This window comes from Acomys russatus, chromosome 27 (genome assembly GCF_903995435.1).
Source record: "Acomys russatus chromosome 27, mAcoRus1.1, whole genome shotgun sequence".
Lineage (NCBI taxonomy): Eukaryota > Metazoa > Chordata > Mammalia > Rodentia > Muridae > Acomys > Acomys russatus.
In genome coordinates this window covers 29,841,602-29,865,721 of record NC_067163.1, presented here as the reverse complement: position 1 = coordinate 29,865,721, position 24,120 = coordinate 29,841,602, and the positions used below count along the sequence as shown (strand labels likewise).

The following is a 24,120-nucleotide window of genomic DNA, read 5'->3' as shown; positions in this document are numbered from 1 at the left end:
TAAGATGCGTTTCAGCTGGCAAAAACAAAGCCCCCACACGAGGTGCTTGTTTCCTAGTAGATAAACATCACCTGTTCTCTGACAAGTCCGTTCCCCATCCCACACTTGGGATCAAAACAAAAACATGTTTACATCCATTACATATCTCACACTTGGGATCAAAACAAAAACATGTGTACATCCACTACACAACTCCTTAATTTTGTTGCCTATGCAGAGAGAGCTCTTCAAACAAGTAAAATGGAAATCAGTTTAAACACAATCAGGACTGTCGACGTGTAGATCTGTACAAATCTGATTTAAGCCATCACATCTTTTAAAGCAAAGGGTCTAAGATGTTGTAAAGGGTGCAGAGGTGCTTATCCGATGCTTGTCCACACAGGAAGATGGCAGTGCCCTTCTGATGAGACACACAGTCATTCCAAAACCATTCATCCCATTAGTCAGAACAACATGGCCAATAAACTTTAAAGATGAAACAACGTGATGGAAACAGAAGAAACCATTACAATGTACTGAAAAAAATTTTATTTTTTAAAGCTTCTTTCCAATTTGATTCTAAGATGAATAGGCTTAAGTATTTAAAATAAGTACATAACAACCTAAAGAGAGAAGAAATAACAGTATTCTAGCAGGGTAAAACTTAAGATCTCCCCGATCCCCACCTGCTTCCACTTTGATACAAGGACATGCCTAACAGACTCCAGTCCTGGAAAACAGAAAAAGGAGCACTGTGCTATCAGAAAAACCTGCTGCATAGATCTTCCTATACACCTCATGCTGCTGCCCAGTACTTCTGCAGGAGCTGTGGGCTCCAGTCTGGCACTTCTGGTAATAACAAATGACAAAAAACATGCTTGATGACAGAGGGGAAAGCATGCCGCATCCTCTGAGGCTTTCGAAGTGGATTGTCAGATCAAACTCTCTAGCTTGGAACATGTGAATGTGACCGTCACCCTCTCTCACAGAACTGCACCTAAGTAGACCACACAGTGAACTGGGCTGCCATCCGCTCTTCCCTAAACACACTACAACAGTTTAGCAAGGAGCAGTTGCAAGGAGCTTTCATTATTCGATTGTCTCCCAGTCTTTTAGTTTGTAGTGAATCCTTGCTTTCATCAATTATTTAGTTAACGTTTTTTTAAAGAAAAAAATCTAATCTATCCGAAATTCTTAAAATTAGTACCAAAAGAACCACACAGCTTATTAATGATTAATTTATAAAACTTAGTTCCCAGGTTGTTGTTGTTGTTTTTTTTTAATGAGACTTTTTTTTTTTTTTGTAAATAGTGCATACAAGGCACACGAGCTTCTGAGCATACTCACCGAGGCCAAATTTTTTGGCATCAAAACTCACATTATTTTAGTTTACCTTAAACTACACTTCAAAACAACATACTATTTAGTTCATGGTAAACTAAGCTTCCAAAAGTATATGATTTTTAAATGATTTGCATAATTTAATCTTGATAGGCAATTGAGGAAAATATATATATATATATTGACAGTTATAGTTTTGATGAAAGGACACAGCGATGACACAGGTGTAAAGGAGAGGGGCAATCCATTGATCCATCAAAAACGCTTAGAAACTTAGTAACCACAAAATAGAGTAAGTAGTTAAAAAGCAAGCAATCTTCATAAAACTTAGCACAAATCTCCTGATAGAAGTTCTTTGCTGGCACATCGTATTAGTTTTAACAGAAGTTTTTATCCAGTTGTTTTCAACAGTACCCTTTGGCTTCAGTGCTCATACTTATTTTCCAATGTGAGACAAAGTCTAGAATTAGGATTAAAGCCTTCCAGAAATGGATGATGACCTTCGGCTGTAGGTTACTTGACCTTCATAATGAACTCATAGCCAGTACAGCTCTCTTATCTGAAGCCAGTTTCCCAGCAGAAAGGATGCTTAAAAAAAAAAAAAAAAAAAAAAAAAAAAAAAAAAAAACCTGATCCCAAATACAGATTAGCATGATAAAGTGACTTAGAAATTTTTAAATCTTAAGATTTCCCTAAATTTTCTGAGACAGAATATCAAATGACTAATGGGATTATGTGATAAATTGGACAACCCAAATATATAAATAAAAACTTTCCCATGAACTCATTCTCAGTTTTTGGCAGAAAATATTTCCCTTTTAATGACTTAAAGGTTATTAGTAATGTGTATTAGTTACAGCAGTCTATATCCTGGACTATACTGTGTCTTGCTTTAAGCCTAAGTTTGGTGATTACTCAAAATTCTTCATACTGCTGGGTTTGATTTCCATCACTGAAGAAGAAATTTGCATATTTAGCCAAATAGATATAGGGACAATTGGCCAATGGTGCCTTCCTGTGGGAAGCCTGTCCATTCTTCCACAGCATTGGTACCTTAAAAGCAAACAAAAACCATGAAACTATGTTAAACGTAGAAAGTAAGTAACTTTTTCTCTATTTGTTACATGATCACCCATCCTCTGTTCAGAACCATGTCCTATGCTGCAAGGCGTGGTCGAGACATTCTTGAATGCACACCTCCAGATCTAACGTAAACACACAAGGGAGGCTTTTACTAAATGCACTGTCAATGTAGACTCTGATTCGGTAGTTCTGGGGCAATAAACAAGGTTCTGCATGACTATCTAGTTCCAGGAGATAAATTCTTTGTTCATCCCTCTGAGGCCAGTTGGAGATTAGGATTGGCTAAAGAGTGTAGGGAAGTTCAAGGATACTTATATGCATAACATCACAGTGCTCTTCTGTTTTGTTGTACAATAAGAAGGGTTGGACATACTAAAGTTAATGTTTTTAGCATCACAATGCATTTCAGAAAAAAATATAACTAAATGTGAAGTATGAACTGGGAAAGAAATCTATAAAAAGGCCAAAGATTAGGTGTGGGACTTAACTGAAAGGTAATGGTTATGGCATGGCATGGCATAGTATGGTGCTTATTTAGAATGCACAAGGCTCTGGGTATCTATCCATTCTCAATATCTAGCCCAAAGCCATGGAACATTTACTAATGTAGTTCAAAAAGACACAAATAGAAGATGCCATTTCATACTCTGAATTAGCTCCATTAACATCAGACACAATTCCATAACTATTTATTTTTATTATAGGTGCATTGGTGTTTTGCCTGCACATGTCTGTATGAGGGTGTTGGATACCCTGGAACTTCAGTTAGTTAATTACACACTTTATCAAGACCAAACAAAGTAAATTTTAAAATTCAATATTCACAATGATACAAATCATGTTATTTTGAACAGCAATCCCACATTTCCCTTAAAATTGAGGAGTTTAGATTGAAAAATAGAAAGTTGCATTTATAACATTTAATGTTCAGCATGGTTACATTGTGCTTCTTCTTTGTGTACTTGCTTTGAAGATAGTATCTTCCTATGTAGCCTTGGCCTGCCTGGAGCTCCTTATGCAGAACAAACTGGCTGTGTCCTTGTAGCAGTCCTCCTGCTTTTGCTTTCTGAGTGCTGAGATTGCAGGCATGCACACCTTATGTGGTATATGCTGCATCTATTCGACTATTGCATATACGGTTGGCTTTTTAGTAGGTGCACAGGGGTTTATTTCAAAAGCACTCTATACCATTCCATTGTGCTAACTACAAGCTTGTAAACAGAATAGGTTTTTAAGGAAACTTATGTGAAAGGACAAGTTTACTTGTTAATTACAATATAAGGAAAATGATCAAAAACAGCTATTAAAGATGACCTATAATGAGGTCCTATCATGAGTGAACCAAAAGGGGATGACAAAGGCTTGTGCTGACAAGGTTTAATCATCTAATACTTAGACTAGTTAAGAGTCTGCTAATAGACTATCAAAGATATGACAACAATAACCTTAAATGAGAAAAAAATTAATTCTACGATCCTGTAAAATGCAAGACAATGCTTGTTTTAGGACCCATCCTTGTCACTTAATGTATTACTATAACAGTAACTTTTCATCAGTTTATTTCTGTAGCTTGACAGGGTAACATGTATGCTGGCTAATACTCAAGCTAGGCCCATGTCCATGTCCAGCATGACTCACAGAATACCACAAGTCAAGTAAGATATCGTCAGAGTCATTCAAAATAAATATTGTTCATGAAAACCATTAACTCTTTGAAACTAGGAAGCTGTTAAAACTAAAAGGTAACAATAAAGCTCAAACATCTTACTTTATAAAAGTGATTTTATTTTGATTGTAGAATTAAGTCTCATTCTCCATAGTTAATGCAGGGTTGCTCATTCCTTAAAAGACATAAAAGAAGATTTTTTTTTTGGACTGTTTTGAACAAGTAGCAAAAGCATTTCTATTCACCTATAAAGCAGTCCTCTAGAAATAGTAACAAAAGAGATTTGTCTATCATATTCATATTTGACTTATAGAAATACATAGACATTCACACACTACACAGCGTTAGGCGTTATTGCAGTGTCTCCCTCTCCCTCTGTCCCCCCCACCCCCCCCCTCTCTCTCTCACACACACACACACACATACACACAGAGCTCAAGCAGAGGAAGCAGATGACCAGAGTGAAGAAATTGAAGAAAAGATATGATGGAGCAGGCACTGCATACACTCGGCTTCCTGACTTCCTGACTTCCTCCCTCTCTCATCTGATTACAGCAGTCCTTAAGGCCTTTGCCACCCTCCTCTTTTCATGTGCTTCTTACCTCCTTGACCTCACCCTTCAGCTTTTCAATTTAACAACTGAAATGAACATAAAAATCATTTTAACTACTAAATAATTAATAGCATATTTTAAAAAAAACAAGAAACCAACATTATGTCATCATGTACTGTAAGATGAAATAAACATACTTCCTGGAAGAAAAATTTGTGAGCCTCCCTGACAATTGCCCTTGCATCACTTCTTTGTTTCTATGGAAACTAGTGTTCAGAAGGCAAGTAAGTACCATCAATTATTGTATAGGTCATGCTTCATCCTTTCAACAGCCTGGAAAGCAAAGTACTATGCCTGAAAGTGGGAGAGGCCATACCATGAAGCAAATGTACTTTGAAAAAAAAAAAAAAAAAAAAACCTAAGATTTGTTAAAGGAAGCTTACATTTTAGGAGAATCAGCTAATTAGATGTTAAATAATAACTAAAACTTTGACACAGGACTGTTTTGTTTGAATTACCACTAAGTACCAAAGAGATTCCAAATAAATCGCTCAATACTTTAAGGTACAATGAGCCAGCATGAATATTTTGAAAATGAAAGGGAAGTAAGGTAAAAATAAGTAAAGGTTTAAATAAGGTTTATAACTGACCCGGTAATCTTCTAGCCAACAGAACCCTAATCACAGATTTGTGGTTTTGTACTCATTTGTTGGGACAACACACACACACACACACACACACACACACACACACGCACACACACACACATGCATGCACACACACATGCACAGACACGCACACACGCACACATGCACACATACACGGACACACACCCACACACCTATGTGCATTATAACCATTCTATGGCATTTAGCCCTTAAAAATAACCATACTGTAAATATAAAGAAACAAAATCTAAATGTCACTAAAAGACTGAGATTGGTAATCATTTCTGAGTTCAAGGCCTTGCCTGTTTTTTGTTAACAAACTACAGTGACTGAGGTAATAAAAAAAATAAATAAAGTTAACAAGCTACTCTGACTGAGGTAATAAAAAAAAAGATAGAATCATCACCAATAAGAGACAGTGTGAGTGACGTGAAGACCTCCAAAGCAGCTGAAGTTATGGTAAAATTGTGTAATCACCTTAGATATTATGAAACTCGATTGAATTCTTTAAGTAAAAGACATAATTGCAGAATTTAGCATCCTCCATTGCAGCTGTGTTTTTCAAATTTCTGGATTGTCTGCTTCCTTTCACCTTCTACACTTTGTATTTTTGATCACCTATCATTTTTACATCATGCAATAAATGTTCCGAGCAGAACAGACAGGAACTCTAAGGGTATGGTGGCCATCTGACTCATCAACAAGACATGAAGCTCCGCGCAGTGGACTTTCCCTCCTCTTTCACCTTTTAAGAGCTGAGGCTGTGAAAAGCCAAGCATGTGCACCCTTACCGGCTTTGCCTTTCCCAGGGTTTGAGCTGCTCTCTGTCCAGGTCTGAGAATCTGTTAGGAGGTGGCTCTGGGACTCTCTCAATGGTTTTGCAGGAAACTGATGGTTGTCAGGACTGACAAAAATAATCATGACCACAAGTTAACTCTCTTTTTTTTTAAATAAAAACATTTTTTTAAATTTTTAGATATACTTTTTTTCTTTTTTTATTAATTTATTCATACTACATTTCAATGGTTATCCCCTCCCTTGTATCCTCCCATTCCTCCCTCCTTCCCATTCTCCCCTTACTCCCCTCCCGTATGACTGTGACTGAGGGGGACCTCCTCCCCCTGTACATGCTCATAGGGTATCAAGTCTCTTCTTGGTAGTCTGCTCTAGATGAGACAAGTTAACTCTTAACAGCACTGTTGGGTATTTCTCAAAAGAATAAAATGAGGGACCTCTGATAATGCACGATGGTCTGAGGCGGGACCCAAGGTAACTGAGAACTGCGAGAGAAAGGCCTTAACCAGATTCTCCACACGAGAATCCTTCTGTTTGGTCTTCTTGAATTCCTGGTGATGCTAAGATGACAGTCCCCATCTCTGGGAAATGTCCATTTTGCATACAGAAAATGTTCTCAGACTCAAATAATGCTAAATTCCCTGTAGCATGCAATAGGATTTAGTTAAAATGCAATAGCAGCTATTTCATAATTGTGCATTAAGTTTTATTTATGCCAGTAACACTAGCTTCTCACGACAATGATATGAAGTTTGGCTTTTAAACAAGGTTGAGAGCTATCGACACTGCTCAGTGGGTAAAGCATTTGGCATGCAAGCATGAGAACCAGAGGTAAGATCCCTAGACCTGTGTAAATACAGGATGGGCATGGTGATACACCTGCAATGCCAGTGCTCGGTAAACTGAAAAATGGTTTCCCTGGAGCAAACAAGCTAGATAGGCTAGCCAAGATGATGAGCTCTAGAACCAATAGAAGGATCCTTAGCTTGATGAATAAGGTGGCAAAAGATCAAAGAAGACTACAGATGTCGCCTAGAGCCTACACATACACATGTACACATGCATGTGCATACACACACATATATGCATCTATATACATATATGCACTCACATACATGTGGAAATGCATATACATATGAAGCACATCCCACACGCACTACATTAAATTACCACATATATATATTAATTGGTATGTGTGTATGGAGGAAATATGAAAACGAAGGTAGGAAGGAAAGTCAAAGAAAAAATTGACTTGTGTTTGGCATGTGACACAAGTCAGCTTGAAATAAGCACTACTGTCCCTTTGTAAGTTAAACAAAGTTGAACCATATCTTACAGGAATTTTTAACACATCCAATATTATCAGGTCTCAGGGCCCTAATATACAATTTGGGAAGTAAAAGAATCTTGAAAACAGAATTTTATTTAAAAAAAAAAATAGTTAAACCTGCTACATAATAACATATTTGATGGCATAGAAAATAAACATAAAATACTACTTAATTTAGGGACACATATTAGCACAGGAACTCCTTTAGAGTACCCTCTTAAAATTAGAACAATGTTTTAAAAAAGAACTATCTTAAAATCTTTCCAAGGATAATTTCATGTTTCATTAATTATACTATTTCAAAGGCTATAAAGATCAGCTTTTGCACCATGATAGCTGCCTTGCTTTTAAAAAGTCTGAATACTTTAATTTCTTTCTTGTGGCTTCAACAGTTATTACCTTTTAAATTTTAATAATTTCATAAATCAATTAAAAAGAAGCAAATTTTGGGGGGTTTTTTGAGACAGCGTTTCTCTGTGTCATCTTGACTGTCCTGGACTCACTTTGTAGACCAGGCTGACCTCAAACTCACAGCAATCCACCTGCCTCTGTCTCCTGAGTGCTGGGACTAAAGGCATGCACCACCATGCCTGACCCTAAATAGAAGCAAATCTTTAAAAGACTATGCCCATACAGGCTTGCACCATTCATAAATATAACAGTACTTCTACTTTAATTCTTCTTATGCCTTGTGTAAGGAGTGATAGGACAAGCACAACATGATAGTTAACTAGTGGCTGAGGGAGTCCTTGAGAATTCAATTATTGCCAATATGATTACAACAAATCTAGTTATGTAACAATATTTATCACATATCTATTGTACCAAAGAATGACGCCTTCACAATCATGGAAATGTTATCATTAAAGAAGAAAGAATAATACACATACAATCAGGTGATAATAATAAACTCAATGACCTCCTATGCTTCTTCTTGCAATGAAATATTGTTATCCAAATGTTATTGGACATGGCCTCCTGTATACAGGGAAAGGTAACAGACAGCTACAATTCTAGCATTGGGGAATGAAGGGGAAGGAGTTTAAAGTCATCATTAGCTCCATAGTAACATGAAAGCCTGTCTAACTCTCAACCCTTCCCCCCTTTCCCCCATGATGGTTCTCAATGCTGTTGCTTGGGAGTAGAAGAGAATTGGCAAGTACAAAGGCACTAAATGCAATGTGTAGTGTGCAGAGTCTAGAAACGGAAGAAGATCTTTGTGTTTGTGGTGGAAATGGTGAGAAAATGAGAAGGAATGACATGAAAGAGGTTTCAAGGGCAGATATGAAACTGTCTAGCAGGCCAGGCACGCACATTTGTTAGCTTTTATGTCTATATCTATCTATATAATTTCTGCAGTGTTAAGGAATCAAACTTAGGGCCTTGCACATATAACAGGCTCGAGTTCTACCACTGAACTGTACCCCAGGCCTTTGATTTGAACCAGTCTCTCTATGTAGGCCAGTCTAGTCTTTAACTTGCTACATAGCCCAAGCTGGCCTTAAACTCAGGATGTCCCTTAGATGCTTAAATTCAGCCTCAACATTTAAACCAAAGAGAAGAATTGCCCATTGGGAACACATTCAAGTTCCCTTCGTAGGCTAATTCTGCCAGAATAACATTTTCCCCCAACAGGCTCTCAACCTGTGGAACACATTCCCTTTGGTGGTGGGGGTCGCATATCAGAATATCACACATTTACACTACAATTCAGAACAGTAGCAAAATCACACTTATGAAGTAGCGATGAAAATGATTTTATGATTGGGGGTCACCACAACACGAAGAACTGTATTAAAGGGTCAGAGCAGTAGGGAGGTTGAGAACCACTGTTATAGTACCGAGAAGACGGAGAAAATGGTGCTTCTAAAGCCTACGGATTCTTAAGGTACAAAAAGCACTTAACAGGGAGTCAATAATATTAATGTAATCTACTATTAAATTTTGCAAAACTTTGAAAACATATCCTAAATAATTTATTAGAATTCAGTTTATTTCTTTGATGTATAGGAGAATCCATTAACATTTAACTGTGTATACATTTCAAGCCAAAGCGCATATAGCTTGACTCGGGAAGTGACTGATGCCTTTGAGTGTCTCCACGAAATGCATCACAACAGCCTTTTCACTAATGGGTAGAATGGGTGACAAATATGTTTTAAGTCTTTTAAAAACTTTAATGTGATTTTGGAATGTTTGCCAGGATCACAGCCTTGAAAATAATTCTGGGAACATTCCAGAATCCATAGGGAAAAAGCACTGTAACCAATATGGAATATTTATAGGGTAAGTGGCCCTGTGCATCTGAAATTATAGGAATGAAGAAAATTTCTAAAATTTTATAAATAATGTTTATACTTTTGCCTTGACTTTATAATTTTGACTTTCGTTTTAAAGTCAGTATGTTGTTACTCATATAAACACATAAGATTAATATTTCAAACCATTGGAAATTCTTATATAGGGGTTGGAGAAGTGGCTCAGCAGTTAAGGGAATTCCAAGTATACATATGGTGGCTCACAACTGTCTGAAACTGCAATCACAGAGGACCTGACTCCCTTTTGAAACCTGTGGTACCAGGCAAGCATGTAGTGCATATGCATACATGCAGGCAACACACTTACGCACAAAAATAAAAATAAAATAAACACATCTCTTTTAAAAATTTCCAGCAAGGCATATGTACCCTTCTTTAAAAAAAAAGGGGGGAGGACATAGTTATTTTTCTTTTAAAAAAGAAAATTCCTATACAGCAAATTGATTGGTTTTGTACCTTTTTCCTTTCTCCAGTTAGTGAAAAGTCAGAATTAAACTTCAATCTTCATGTTGCTATTCTCAAATCCTTGATAGACTAAAACACATACATGCACACATGCACACTTGTACATGAGCTCAGGTAGGACTTAGAGCCTTTTCAGAGCCCCCTGAACCCTCAAATGGATGCCTGGGGTTCCTTTTGATCTCCAAAGATCCAATTCAAGGTATTTTCTTTAACGTTTATAAACATTACCTCAGAGGAAAGGCCCAGAGCGTGAGAGAGGAATTCTACCTTAACTTCTCAGAGGAGCAGAGGGCAACCAACTGTTTTTGACTTACATTATTTATTTAAATACTATTAATATTTTTGAACCATAATATATCTTGGGCTGGAGAGATGAATCAACCATTAAATGCTCTGCTTACAACCAAAAAATCATAATGTATTTTACTCAACTTAAATGCTTAGAGATTTAACACCTGTTGTCTTTACTCCCACCACTGTGGACAGAACTGTATGAATGTAACTGAAAAGATGTATCCTCCTGTTAAACCCCCACCTCCCACCATCGTTGCAAGTAAGACCCAACAGAATAAAATACATCACTTGGAAACAAAACAGGAAAAAAAGAAAGGCAGCATTACTTTTTAGCTGTTGAATTTAGTCCTGCAGGAGTGGACGGTTGTTCAGGATCCTGGTTAACAAGGCAAGTTGGAAAGGAACATCCATCACCTTGACTGTAATTAGAAAAAAACCACGTGGGTCAGTGTGTGAGTGGCTTTCCACACTCAACAGTGCACCCCTAAACAATACTCCAGAGCAGGGGTTCTCAACCTTCCTAATGGCGTGACTCTTTAACACAGTTCCACATACTGTGGTGACTCCCAACCATACGATTACTTCGTTGCTGCATCCTAGCTGTTAATTTTGCTGTTATAAATCATAATGTAAATACTTGATTCATAGGATATCTGATATTAGACCCCTGTGAGAGGGTCATTAAACACCCAAAAGGGATCATGACCCAGGTTGAGAACCACTGCTCTAGAAACCCACAGGAAGAAAAACAACAGACTTGACTCTGTCTTTTCTTTGCTTACTTTCATTAGTTTAATAAAAAACCATACAGAACAAAGTACCTTGAAAATATTGGTAGCAGCCAGTACTTCTTCTCATCACCAAAAACTTGTCGCATGTTTTTACTGAAACCCAAGCTGAATCCATTCTTATCAGTTCCATGTCTAAATACTGGATTTCTGAATGCCTCTAAAAGAAACAGAGAAGTTAACGCCATAGATACAGAATGCATATATTAGCATCCCTAATACCGAAACAAGTAGACTGAAGAAACACTAGCAACTGATGGGTAGTCTCTGAAGAGTACTCAAGAAGCTAGCCATAGCCCTGAAATATAGCTTGTCTATTCTGGTTTAAGGTACTAAATGAGTAGGTCTGTTTTAATTTTTTTATTATTATAAGAATACATGCGTACAAGAGAAAAGTAGAAAACACAAATGAGTGAATAAATTAAAACTTACATCTTTCAGGTTTTTGTTTTATTATTATTAGTGTATTTGCACGGAGAGGTCAGGGGACAACACTGTGAAAAGGGCTCCCCCACCTTAATGTAGGATATGGGGATTGAACTCAGATTATCAGCCTTTTTGGCAGGTTTTTTTTTTTTTAAACTACTGAGTTACTCTGCCATCCCACATTCTAGGTCTCTCAACTATAAATAGGTGGACAGACTGAACAATATTGAAATATTTAAATATACATTTTAACAAAATGTGACTATATTTTACATATACTTGATAACCTCTTTAAGTCAACTCCAATTTTTAACTTTATTGAAACTTTTATCCCATCATAACTTTTCCAGCTGATTTACAAGTGTACTTTACAGCCTGCTTGTCCAAACAAAAACCCAGTCTCCAAACAGAGATATCTGGCCATGTCCACTCTATGCATCAAAGCTGTGGTCCAAAAAGACGTTAGAATTGCCCACAGTCACATATCAGACAGATGCACTTGTGGAGCTTCATGATGGCAAGGCCATCAGCGTTCTTTTCACTGAGTAACGCTTTCCTCTTGTGTAACTGTGCAAAGAAAATTCTCAAATCTTAATTTTAGGATACAAACACATTTGGAGGCATAAAGACTTTGCCCATCATTTTGGAGACAAAAATCTAACCAGGGGAGAGTCAGATACTAAGAGAAATGCGATGTTATGAGATCTTAAGCCTTCTTTATTAGACAGGGTCTTGCCCGTGTGGCCCTGCTGTTTCTGCAGTCAGTTCGGTGCACTGCTTCTGGCCATTTTCCACCACCCCATTTCATGCAATCCTCTCAAGATCCTTCATGTGAAGTCGGCTATGCTGCTCCCTTGCTGCTCATTTTGGTAATAACTCTTACTTTTTTTTTTTTCCTAGTAAGCTTTGTCAAATTAGTTGTATTAAAGATAGCAGTTATTGGCTTCCTTTATTTTCTAACTTCCTTCCTATTATCGTCCGTATTCATATGTCTTTCCCTCTGCTTGCTTTGGGTTTCCACTCCATTCCTTTACCGGCTCATTACAGTATTCAGTTACCAGCTAAGATATTTCTTCCTTTTCAGTATGGGCATGTGCAGTTGTCCCTTTCCCTCGAAGGCCTGCTTAGTTTCTTATGTCTTCGTTTCTTTTCCTGGGAAAACTATTTTGATAAAAGCAACGTAAGGGAGAAAGAGTTTATTTGGTTCACAGTTGTACACTGCAGCCCACCATGGCAGGGAACCTGTTCGGGCAGGAACGTGGAGCTGGTAGATACATTATATTCACAGTCAGATGGAGAGAACAGTGAAGGCAGGCTGCTCTTCAGTCCCTTCCTCCACTTAGATGGCTCAGGATCCCAGCTAGAGAATGATGTCACCCACAGTAGGTGGGTCTTCTCACATCAGTTAAGGTAATTGAGATAATCCTGCCCCCTTATCTGAGGCATGCTCAGAGGCCCATCTCCCAGGCAAGTCTAGATTTTGTTTATCAATTAACACTATCTATCACTCCTTGTCTGTGGAGCTTTCTAACAGACTCTGTTCTGTAGCTACGATGCTCTGGATCTTTCTATGGTTAACTCTTCATGTCGAGTATTTCTTGGTGTGGTGAGGTCTTCTTTGACAAGTCATTCAAAATGGCACCATGTCCAGCCCTTCTGTCATACTTCATTGCCTGTTTGTTTCCTTCAAAGTACTCTGCATTTTATAATGGCTTTTATGTTTTTCCTTTGTGCTCCTTAATAGGCTGATTTTCCCTTGTTCTCCACTTATATAAATACTGCTTTGCACACCATTCACAGTCAATCAATGTACACAAAGAATGGGCACATCTATAGGACATAACAAAACACATGGCAAATAAGAAAAATTTCTTTGACAACTTTAAGACACATTGGTTACACTCACGTGAGAACTTTTAGGGAATGGCTGCATATGTATTTGAAGTTCTGTTCTCTGTAATAATTGGATACTCACCTAATGTAGATTTATTTTTGCTGACTAGCCAACAATGATAACCAAACAGAGAGGACAAGCTGACAGAAAACATAGCTGCAGCAAAGAATAAAAACATAATATGGAACTTGGCTTGAGTATCAGGCAGACCATTCTATAAGGAAAGGCAGAAAACAAAACATTTTGTCAAGAGGATGAATGGATATTCCCATACATTTATTAATTAGATAATACAATTGTCTTCTTTAAATAATTTAGAGATAGAAAATGATACATAACTTCATGCTAAATTTGAAGGAGAAGAGTAAATATACATTTCATAGTAAATTAAAGGCTTACTAGTATATGAACTATATATTCAGGAAAGATTAAAGTTGGAATATTTATTCTGCTTTGCATAACCAAATCAAGTCCTAGAAAAAAAAACATGGCAGCATAAACTATTCTTACTATAAACAAGATAAAAGAAACTATAAATTTGAGCTTTAAATTTACTGCCTGAACATGTGATTAGCATGCCACACATTCATAAATGTTTCAATTATTTCTAATTATAGTACCAGAAAAATATAGATTAATTGGCATAATTTAGTTCCTATTCTCACTGATACTTTAGATTACTATAAACAACAGCATCAAGTAAATGAATACAGGGGACACACCTCCACAATAACACTTTAGGTTCTGTTAATAGCATCACAGAAAAGATCCACATTGGTAAGGCCTGCCTGAAATAATGCCCATATTTGAAACTAGCCAGCTCTGCAAAACCTATTTGTCCCTGACTGTTTACAAATCCAAGAGGGATGTGTTGGCTCTAGAATGAGGGGCAGGGGGCCTGACATTCGGTTAAGCACCCGAGATGCCAGGGGCCTCCCGTTCTGACATGATCACAGTGTATCACTTCCCTACAGTGTTCGCCATTGACATAGGTGATGAGACCTCAACCGGCAGCTTTTGACAGTAAGGTCTGAACGACAGGAACTTTGGGCTGTCCTGTTCAGATGTAGTTGAGGTTTGGAATGGAAACTACCCACAGGAATGGAGGGCAGTGAGATGGCAGTCTGGAAGACATTTACTAGGGAGCAAGAGGACCCTGGAAGTATCTTTGAATGCTAGAAACACACCCACCTACATGTGTTTTTCTTAGCAATGGGACCAGCACAAAGTAAGCATTCAATAACTCCTTAGTATTAAATTTCATATAAATTACCCAGCAATTCAGAAATTCTTGCCACAGAAAAAAGATAACTTAATGAAAATAAAAGAAAATCCAGTGAGAAAGCAATTCTAGCAAGGAGTAGAATGCTTTCTTATCATCATTTCATGTTCACCAGGAATGTCTCTGGAGTGTTTACATACTCCATAGTTTTGTTTTGCCTTCATTTAGAATATATTGTTTAAAAAAAAAAACCCAAATGAATTACCTAAAGCTTATTAATGGAATATGTAATAAAACTTCAGGACATTGCAGACAGAACAGTTTAAACTTTAGCACATGTGGAGAAAACACTTCAATTTTTAAATACTGAGAAAAACATCTGCTTATCTAGTCAATTTTCATTATCCGCTGTAATTGTGCTGCATGAAATCACCTTGAACAATGGAACCCTGAGTATGGATCTCGGGGAAACAAGAGGTTGGTTTCCTCATGATGCCTTAGGCATATGCTGACCTATTCACAACCTTGTCTGGAGTTGGGTTCTGCCTGAATGCCCCTTATTTAATACATTGCGTTGACTTATTGATATGGAAATTCTGTACAACAGCACTACAATTACTGTCTGGATGAAGCATGTATTTTTCTCCATAAGACACATCAGTCTCGTTTTTACACACAATAGCCAGCACTTCATTAGTATGTATAAAGATAGTTTTGTGCTGTAAAAAAAAAAATTAACAAAAGGTAAAACAAAACACAAACAAACAAAAGCCCCCGACAACAAAACATGGAAGCAAACAGACCATGGGAGAACGTTATCTGTTTACAGGCTGTGGAGACGCAGATGGTACACCTCCAGCAGGAATATGCACGTGCACTGTGCAAATATGCCCGTGTCTAGAAACCGCTGAAGTACTGAAGTAGTTCTGAGTACATCACTTGGGAAGTAACAAATAAACTGTGAGAGGGTGAGTGTGCAAACATAGACTGTGAATCATGAGGACTGACTGCAAACAGAGTAACCCTAGAAAGTCAGGGTCTGAAATAACTCACTACTGAAGGTTTATGTGTAGAAAAGTCACTAAAGACTTACTGTCCAAAATCTGATAAAATACTGTAAATCTGTAGCAGCGATGAAAAGGCAGTACAGCAGAGAGTAAGCCAAGAAAAGGAGGAAGAACTTATAATTTGAAAATCCAACACAATTGTTCACCCTGCCAAGAAAACAAAAATAGTCTTAATGAGGTCCGTCTCCAGCCTAGGGATAAAAATGTTTCAACATAGCATGGGTTTGGGGTTTATGTTTATTTAAAACTCATTAGCATTTCATTCACAATGAGCCATAACTTTTTCTAACACATGGAAAAGGAAGTATTTTTGAGCTTAGATATTCAATATATGATACGTAATACTATTTTTTAAAATTTACTTATTTATTATGTATACAGTGTTCTGCCTACATGTACACCTGCTTAACAGAAGAGGGCACCAAATCTCATTATAGATGGTTGTGAGCCACCATGTAGTTGCTGGGAATTGAACTCATAACCTTTGGAAGAGCAGACAGTGCTCTTAAGCCTCTGTGCCATCTCTCTAGCCCCAATACTTAATACTGTTTTAATCAAGCACAGGGAATGTCTCTACACTGCATATACAAAGAATTACATAAATAAACACACATCTAAAGCTGGAGAGTTTGTGACAGACCTAACAAAGTCAAGCCGATTTGAGGAATTGACTAGGTCATCTCTGGATTCTGTTTCCAACTATGATTAAGTAGGTTAAAGTCTTTTAAGTTTCCCCAAACTGGATGAAGTCCCTCAATATTCCTTGTTGCATGCCAAATTATGGAGGCAACCGAATTAGCAAAGAATATAAAATGTTAGAATTAAGAAAAGGAGGAGTGGGAGCCAGCTAGGTAGAGCTTACATAATGCTCATTTGGTATTAGATAATTATGTGATTCTGGAGGTATGACCTAGCCTATTAGAATTTCATCTACTTTACTGGGAAATTAGTGCTCAGACAACTTCTGAGGTCAAGATCTACATTCTATGATTTTAAATATGAAAATTTCTAAATCCCAATTCCTATTCTAAGATCATTATAATGATGGGTTGGGGGAGGGTAGAATCACAGTTATAAATACCAACAACACAGAAATGAGTACATTTCAATGTGTAGCCATTTTCTCTGTTTTCCGTCTAACAAGGGCATGACTCCATGGTCCTCTGCAAATGTTCACAGCCTCCATGGCTAAACTAGTCATACACAAGATGGAGCTAACTCGCAGTTAGCTGGGATGACAAGCCTACTGCATAGAGTGTCAGCCACTGCTCCCTCTCCTTCAGTTCTTCTTCCCTCAAGTCCCTTTCCTTCCCCTTCTCTCTGTTTCCTCCTCCCCTCTCTGTCCACCTTGATAATAAAACAAAACATTTTTCCTTTCTTGATTAAAAAAAAACAACCTATGTTCTCCCAAACTCTGCTTTCATACATCAAAAACATAAGGAACAGCTGGAGATTTAGTAACTTTGAACTTAAAGGTCTTGTGCACGGAGAAGCAATTCACAAATAAGCTAAATTGCAGATACGTATTACTTGTTAATGGTTACGTCTGCAGCTTTAGAGGGTCCAGTGGGAATGCAAACAGATCTCAGAGATTGTTTTTTTATGGCACTGGAATAAAATAGTGGCAAGAAAGAATATTGGAAACAGTCCTGTACAGGCTTCCTCTAGTATGACCTCTCTCCAAAGAATGCAGGATAGTGCCTTTGTTTACTACCGTGGGTTTCAAGAGGCAGAGTGGATAAGTAAAGGTGGGATGCGGGCAGAGTGAGGTGAAGCAAGGGCACCTGTGAACTGAGTTACCATTGCTCCTCTTTCTGAAGGAATGCAAACAGAGGGCTTTTATTACATGATGAAGGATATCTTTTATAGAAAGCAGATCATTTTGATCATGTTTTAGTAAGACCTGATTCAATTTGTCATGGGAGACCCAAGAATAGAGAACATGGAATCAAAACCAAGTGTTTCACCATTTGATATATGTTCATAGAACCTTCTGGAAGGTACATTTCAAGAGGAATCAGAGGACGAGTATTTATATTGAATAATAACAACATGCTCTTTTCACAACAGCTCTTGGTTAGAGATTGTAACTGCCCATTGCAGGCTCACTTTAGCCCAATGAGGGTCAGGCTGTGTGCGCACAGGTATCTTCCAGGAAGGGTGGCAATGGTTTCATGCAAAAACAACACATTTCGGGTTATGGTGTTTGGTGTAAATCATAGCTGCCGGGCGTTTCACAGAAACTGCTATATAAACCTAGTCTGGAAAGAGACTATACTATTTTGGAAGTAAAGTAGCTTTTTAGACTCCCAGAAAAAAAAAAAAAAAAAAAACCAGCTATGTGACTTGGAGTCCACTCTTCAACTTTGCTGAGCCTCAGGACAAATAATTTCTATATCTTGCTATTATCGGTATACAAAGATAAATTTTTAAATGTATTGTCTTTAAAATACACTGGACATTCAATACGTTGAAGCTAAAAGTATTTACTTTTATTTGAGGAAGTTACTAGATAAGCCTGCCAAGTATTAAAAATAGTTAATTAGAAGTTTATGCTAAAAGTAAAATCATTCTTCCAATACAAAAACTGAATAAAATAAACACTACAGAAACTCTTATTTAGTTAAAATTATATGTCTGAGACTGATCTCCTAAATCCTAATGGGTAATTTTAAGTCCCCACACAGACCTGCAGATCTCTAAATACAAAACGGAGAGGCACTGTTTAATGTTCCAAATGCTCTGAGTTCAGAACCATATGCAAGACCTATACTGAAAGGCAGCTGTACAATCTGTTAATATCCTAAAATCCCCCTAACAAATTACACTCACAGAACAGCTGACCAGAGATTTTGATATACTGACGTGGAAACAGTCCCAGAATATTGTGAATGAAGAAATGAAACATATCCAATCTACCAACTCTGTAGCCATTTGTACTTTTTGAAAAACCACACACATATATGTGTGGGCAGTGTATACATGGATACATTTAGAGCTAAAGACTAGCCATGTCAATAGCAACAGTGTTTCTCTGTGATTAGGGACAAAGTAAAAACAGACCTGAGAAACTATGCTTTGTCTGTAATTTTGGGGAGGGGGCATACTGAAGCTGAGTTCCCGATTTCATCACATACTAAGCATGTACTCTACCACTGGGATACATGCCTAACCCTCTATATTTTTAAATTAAATTCTTAAATTTCTTTGTGGGCTAGAGATTAACATGGGGCCTCATGCTTGCTAGATCAGCACACAGCTTATTCTGTCTTAAAAAAAAAAAAAAAAGTCGCATTCTCCACTGATGTGACACCTGCTGAATACGAGACACGTGGCATCCAGTCACTCACATACTGACATACTGACAAAGCTGATTTCTGCAGGGGTGTGTGTGTGTGTGTGTGTGTGTGTGTGTGTGTGTGTGTGTGTGTGTGTGTGTGTGTAGGGAGGATGCTGTGGGAACAGAGGTAGCAGCAGCCTGGGGAATGTTAGTGCAGGAAACAGTACAATAAACTTGAGATCAAAGAAATTATGCTTCAGAAGCTTATGTCTTAATAGCTGCTGTCATCTAGCTATTCTTTCATACCTGCTTAATAGGATCTGTCAAAGTGTGAAAGACTGTTAAATTATCCTCAAGTTTCTTATTCTTCCATAATAACTGCTGGTTTAGAAAGACTGCTCTAATCCTGTCACTATTTTCTGTTTATGCATCTAACAATGGATGATAAGAGGAACGGTATGCACTGACTCGGGAGAAATCTGACTGTCCCAGCTCTCCATTCGTTATTATCACAAGTATTCCTTAAAATAGAAAAGAAAATCATATATGTTCTATGCCCTGATTATTTTGCTATTGGCAATCGTGTTTAGATCACAAGGAAATCTAGATAGGAGAATGCTCAACGTGAGTTTCCTCTAAGCAGATTCTGAGACAGCAGTTCTTCCTGAATCAGGCAGGTAGGTAGGTAGGTAGGTAGGTAGGTAAGCAGGCAGGCAGGTAGGTAGGTAGGTAGGTTTGTGTGTTCGTCTTTATGTAAAGAAAGTTAGAAGCACTGGAGATGCATCTTAGGGCAGAGAGCTTCCCTGACACATGCAAGGCCCAGGGTTTGACCCTGGCACCATAGAAAAGGGGGGGGGGGGATGTCAACAGCGTTGAGTTGTTAGTCAGGCCCTCGCTGGCTGAAGGCATGGTCCTGCAGGTGGTCACGTCCTGGCACTTTTGGGCTGACCATGCTGTGAGATGAGCAGCCTTAGTCAGGTAAAAGAAAGCCCTGATGGGGAGGTGAAGGAACACAGACAGGTTCCTGAGACTGAGGGATGCCATGAAACAGAGGAGCTGCCCACTCAAAGACAGCTCACATGGCACTGTCGAGGGCACTGGAAGATAGGGGAAAAGAGGACGAAAATCAGGGAAACTTGTAACTGAGGATACTGACTGGGTGGGAAAACATGCTGAGAGAAAACGGGGAGCAAAAGGACAAACGTAAAGAGGGACCAATAATACAGATTTTTAAAAAGAAGACCAACATCCTGATAGGAGTTGACTATCCTTAACATTTTCAAGCAAGAAATCTGCTGAAGAAAAGGGAGAAGTGTAATGGTAAGAGATCTAGACTGCATAAATCTCTAATCTTTCCCTGCGCTAATCTAATCTTCCGTACTGCAAACTGCCTAGTGTAGATTTATGAGCATTCATGTCTTCACTGTGTCATCCCTAGAAGAAGTAAAGTATGTGCGATAAGTATAATTAATGATTGAGTTCAGCCATGGCAACCTTAACATGATCAGCATGCACACTGCATGGAACATGGCAACACGAGTAGGAGAACCAACCGTCATTAACACATCTTTCTATGAAGTCATTTAGTAACTCAGAAGTAGGAAGAAAACCACAAGTAAGTTGTAATAGAAAATCTTATTTAACCATATCAGTGCATTTGTATGTTTACTATTCTACCCCTCAATGCAATTTCATTTAAAATAAGTTGTTAAAAGTTTATTATAAGCTTCTATTGAGGTATTGTGGCATATAATTAATATATAAATACTTAAATTTCTGGAAAGTATTTTAGGGCACCTGTGCTTATATATGTGCATAAAAGAATATCCCTTGTGCATATAAAACATATAAAATTAACTTTTATGCTATTGACACACTAGTTTTAAAATTATTTGATGGAAATTCTCCCAAATGAAGGCTCTTTGAAGCTAATTAAGGACTAGAAACTAACCCTGGAGTGCCTCCTAGGACAAGTACAGTAACTAAGTTATAAAAAGAATTGTAAAAAGTGACTCAATTTATATTAACTTAGTAACTGATACAAATTTTTTTTTAAGTATAGGTTCATACTCACCATGGGCAATGATGATCCATCTTCAAAATACATCTAAACACACCCCAAAAAACAAAATATGACACACTATGATGTCCATTATAATAATAAAATGCAAAATATTTCCAACAGTTGTGTCATGTAAAATACTACAGAGTTACTTATTTAAAAATAAAAATCCAGGAAGAGCAGACACTCTCATCTAAAACAGTATCTATAGCTGATTCTAGCTGGAATAATAAAACTTCAAAATATGCATTCCTTAAGATACAAATCAGTTTCTTTTTTTAAAGACTATTACACTAATACAATACTGCTTTGCATTAAAAAGTGCAAAACCTCTGTAGATTTACACAAAGTCTATGTAGAATTTGCTCTTGACTATCAATCTTTAGGACAAGTGCTACTATTTCTGTCCCATATCAAGAATACAACAATAAATATGTGAAGCCGATCAAGGTGTCTTTTTAAAGGTGGAAAGCACTCACAGAAGTAGCATTTGCTAAGCTGACCTTGCCACCCAAGAACTGCTTTAAAAAAAATGTGCACATTACATCACCATGAGCCTGGGGAAATGACACTAATTGTGGCATAAGCTACACACCGCTCTTAATACAAGGACTGATTCCACTCATGCATCTAAACAGTATTCTAGAAGGCACGAACGTGGGCTACAGCGATAGTCTGGAAAGCAGTAAGGCAAGCCTGAACAACACGACCACGAGCAATGCAGACATTAAAAAAGCAAAAGCTTTCTTACTTATCACAGACGGAACAGTGATGGCAGCGGTCTGGTTTTATAAGTTGGCATCTGTCACAGTATCGGATTGCTGGGAACAAAGAGTTCACTTAAGTCTTTAATTCACTGAAAATACAATTAGCCGTGTTTTAAGCATCACTCCAAATTTAAACTCTACGAAGCATACTGAATTTAAATTTGTTTTTTTTTTTTTTAAAGATGTTCAACCCATTTGAAACAGGAAGGATTAAAATATTTGCCTAGAGACAGACTTTTCTGTAGAGATTTCCCAAGACCAGGAGGCCTCCAGGGAAGGTGTGCTTACTTCTGCTGCTCAACAGAAAGTCGGCCTCAGCTAAACCAATGTATTCCTGTGTCTAACTGCGTGAGGACGCACCACAGAGACATATTCCAGAATATGTAAATGCACGCTGTTGGTTGCATAAACTGGAAAAGACCTCACATCTCTGTGAATTGTGGTCTCTGTTAATAAGTGTATAAACAAGCACTGAAGAAGCTTTTTCAATAGAAGATTTTAGTTCCTGGAGGTAACCATGGCATCTTTTCTTAAATAGTCCAGGCGGCACAGACTATCTGGATGACTGGTTCTGAGATGGTCCTTCTTTACCCAAACCTCACAGGGTACACTAGATTACAGAGAAAACTGTGTCAGACATAGACTCAATATGGTTCTAATGTGAGCTGAAAGCAAATGCAAATCATATAGGGACATTAAGGAAGCATCTTACATTTTCATTCTAAATCTTTGAAAGCATTTGTGTATCTTATATTTAAGAATTCTCACCTGGTCTAGCCATATGTTAAGTACTCAGCAGACAGCTGGGCTAATGCGTCATAATGGAGCAGGCAGAACTTTAAAGCTACAAAACATGTCTGGATAAGTCTTGGTAGTAATTATCTATAGTTCATGTGTCTTGGCTTTTTAAGACAATGACTTAATTAAGTGTTAAGTTACCTTAAATATAAGCTAAGCAGGCTTTCTATTAATTTATTTGTATAACAGTTTCCATTTAAAAGACAGCAATACCTAAATTATGTTTTGTATAATTCACACAATTACTGCTTTAATCTTATTTTTTTTTAACTTGCAAAAGTATTAGCTTTACATCCATTGCGGATATTGCTTCATTACACATAAATAGAAAGTTATAACTAAAGCTTTTAAAGCAAGCTTTCTGCTATAGATACAGACTTCAGCAGTCCTTACGTCATCACCAAGTTACGACAGAGTAGGAGGAACAGAATTGGAGCCGGTTCTGAGATCTCGGAGCCACCTGTGACTCATGGTTCTGTTCTGTTTTACGGAAATGTACTGGAAAGATTTAATAGCTACTCAAGAAATAGCAGCAGCATTTTCAAATGAGCGTTTGAAAGTTCGTGGACGTGAGCGTGGTTTCTGAGAGTTGCTGCACCTCACTTGGGTGCTCCTCCAACGTCTCCATTACCGTTGCTTACCTCCGGACATAGTCCTGGTATAGATAGGAAGGTCCTTGGCTGCTCGCCTCAGAACTTCCTGATGGGCTTCTCCTCGTGGCTCTCTCTCCAGCAATTCTTTCTCTGCATAAGAGAGATGGAACTGAGGAATAAATTTAAATTTTAATCAGTATTTTCAAAGGAATGACAACACATTTGTCTGCTCTATTATGCCTAAAGGTACTTATAAAATATTAATGGTATATAGTATATTCTGAGAGGTAGATAGAGTTTCAAATATGGACATGTCGCTTAACCTCACAGATAACTATTTTATGAATCTTAAAAAGAATGTGATGATAATATTAATAAGTATAACAATTATTATACTTATTTCCTTAAATGTTTTTAAATTTAAAGGGAACAGAATGTAGAAAATTGTTTATAAAAAGAAAATTATGTCAAGATATCAATTATATAATAGATAAGATGGCCCAATAAAGATGCATGGCTCAACAGATAAATTTTTTATTTAGATATCATTAGAAACAAAAGTAGATAAAGATAATCAATCAGATATATATTCTCATTTACAACCATTTGAAAATAGCCATAATTGTCTGTCACACAGGGTCTCCTCTGAAACTCAAATAACTAAGTATCCATTTTACAGCTTATATTGATAGCTTGGGTAAACTAATAATACTCATTTGAGAAAATCAAAT

At 37.4% G+C, this 24,120-nt stretch overlaps 1 protein-coding gene across 1 annotated transcript in view; it reads right to left on the bottom strand.

Moving 5' to 3' along the window:
- Window positions 1-1,933: 1,933 nt before the first annotated feature.
- The window catches only part of Zdhhc2 (zinc finger DHHC-type palmitoyltransferase 2), a 59,539-nt gene continuing 37,352 nt past the window's right edge, over window positions 1,934-24,120 (bottom strand). The window contains exons 4-13 of the mRNA XM_051169607.1: window positions 23,438-23,558; window positions 21,983-22,052; window positions 21,244-21,276; window positions 15,916-16,036; window positions 13,682-13,814; window positions 11,314-11,440; window positions 10,819-10,911; window positions 6,082-6,194; window positions 4,172-4,244; window positions 1,934-2,373 (exon numbers count right to left, since the gene is read on the bottom strand). Coding sequence (XP_051025564.1) covers window positions 4,204-4,244; window positions 6,082-6,194; window positions 10,819-10,911; window positions 11,314-11,440; window positions 13,682-13,814; window positions 15,916-16,036; window positions 21,244-21,276; window positions 21,983-22,052; window positions 23,438-23,558 — 852 coding nt within the window. The 3' untranslated portion in view covers window positions 1,934-2,373; window positions 4,172-4,203. The remainder of the gene's footprint in view (window positions 2,374-4,171; window positions 4,245-6,081; window positions 6,195-10,818; window positions 10,912-11,313; window positions 11,441-13,681; window positions 13,815-15,915; window positions 16,037-21,243; window positions 21,277-21,982; window positions 22,053-23,437; window positions 23,559-24,120) is intronic.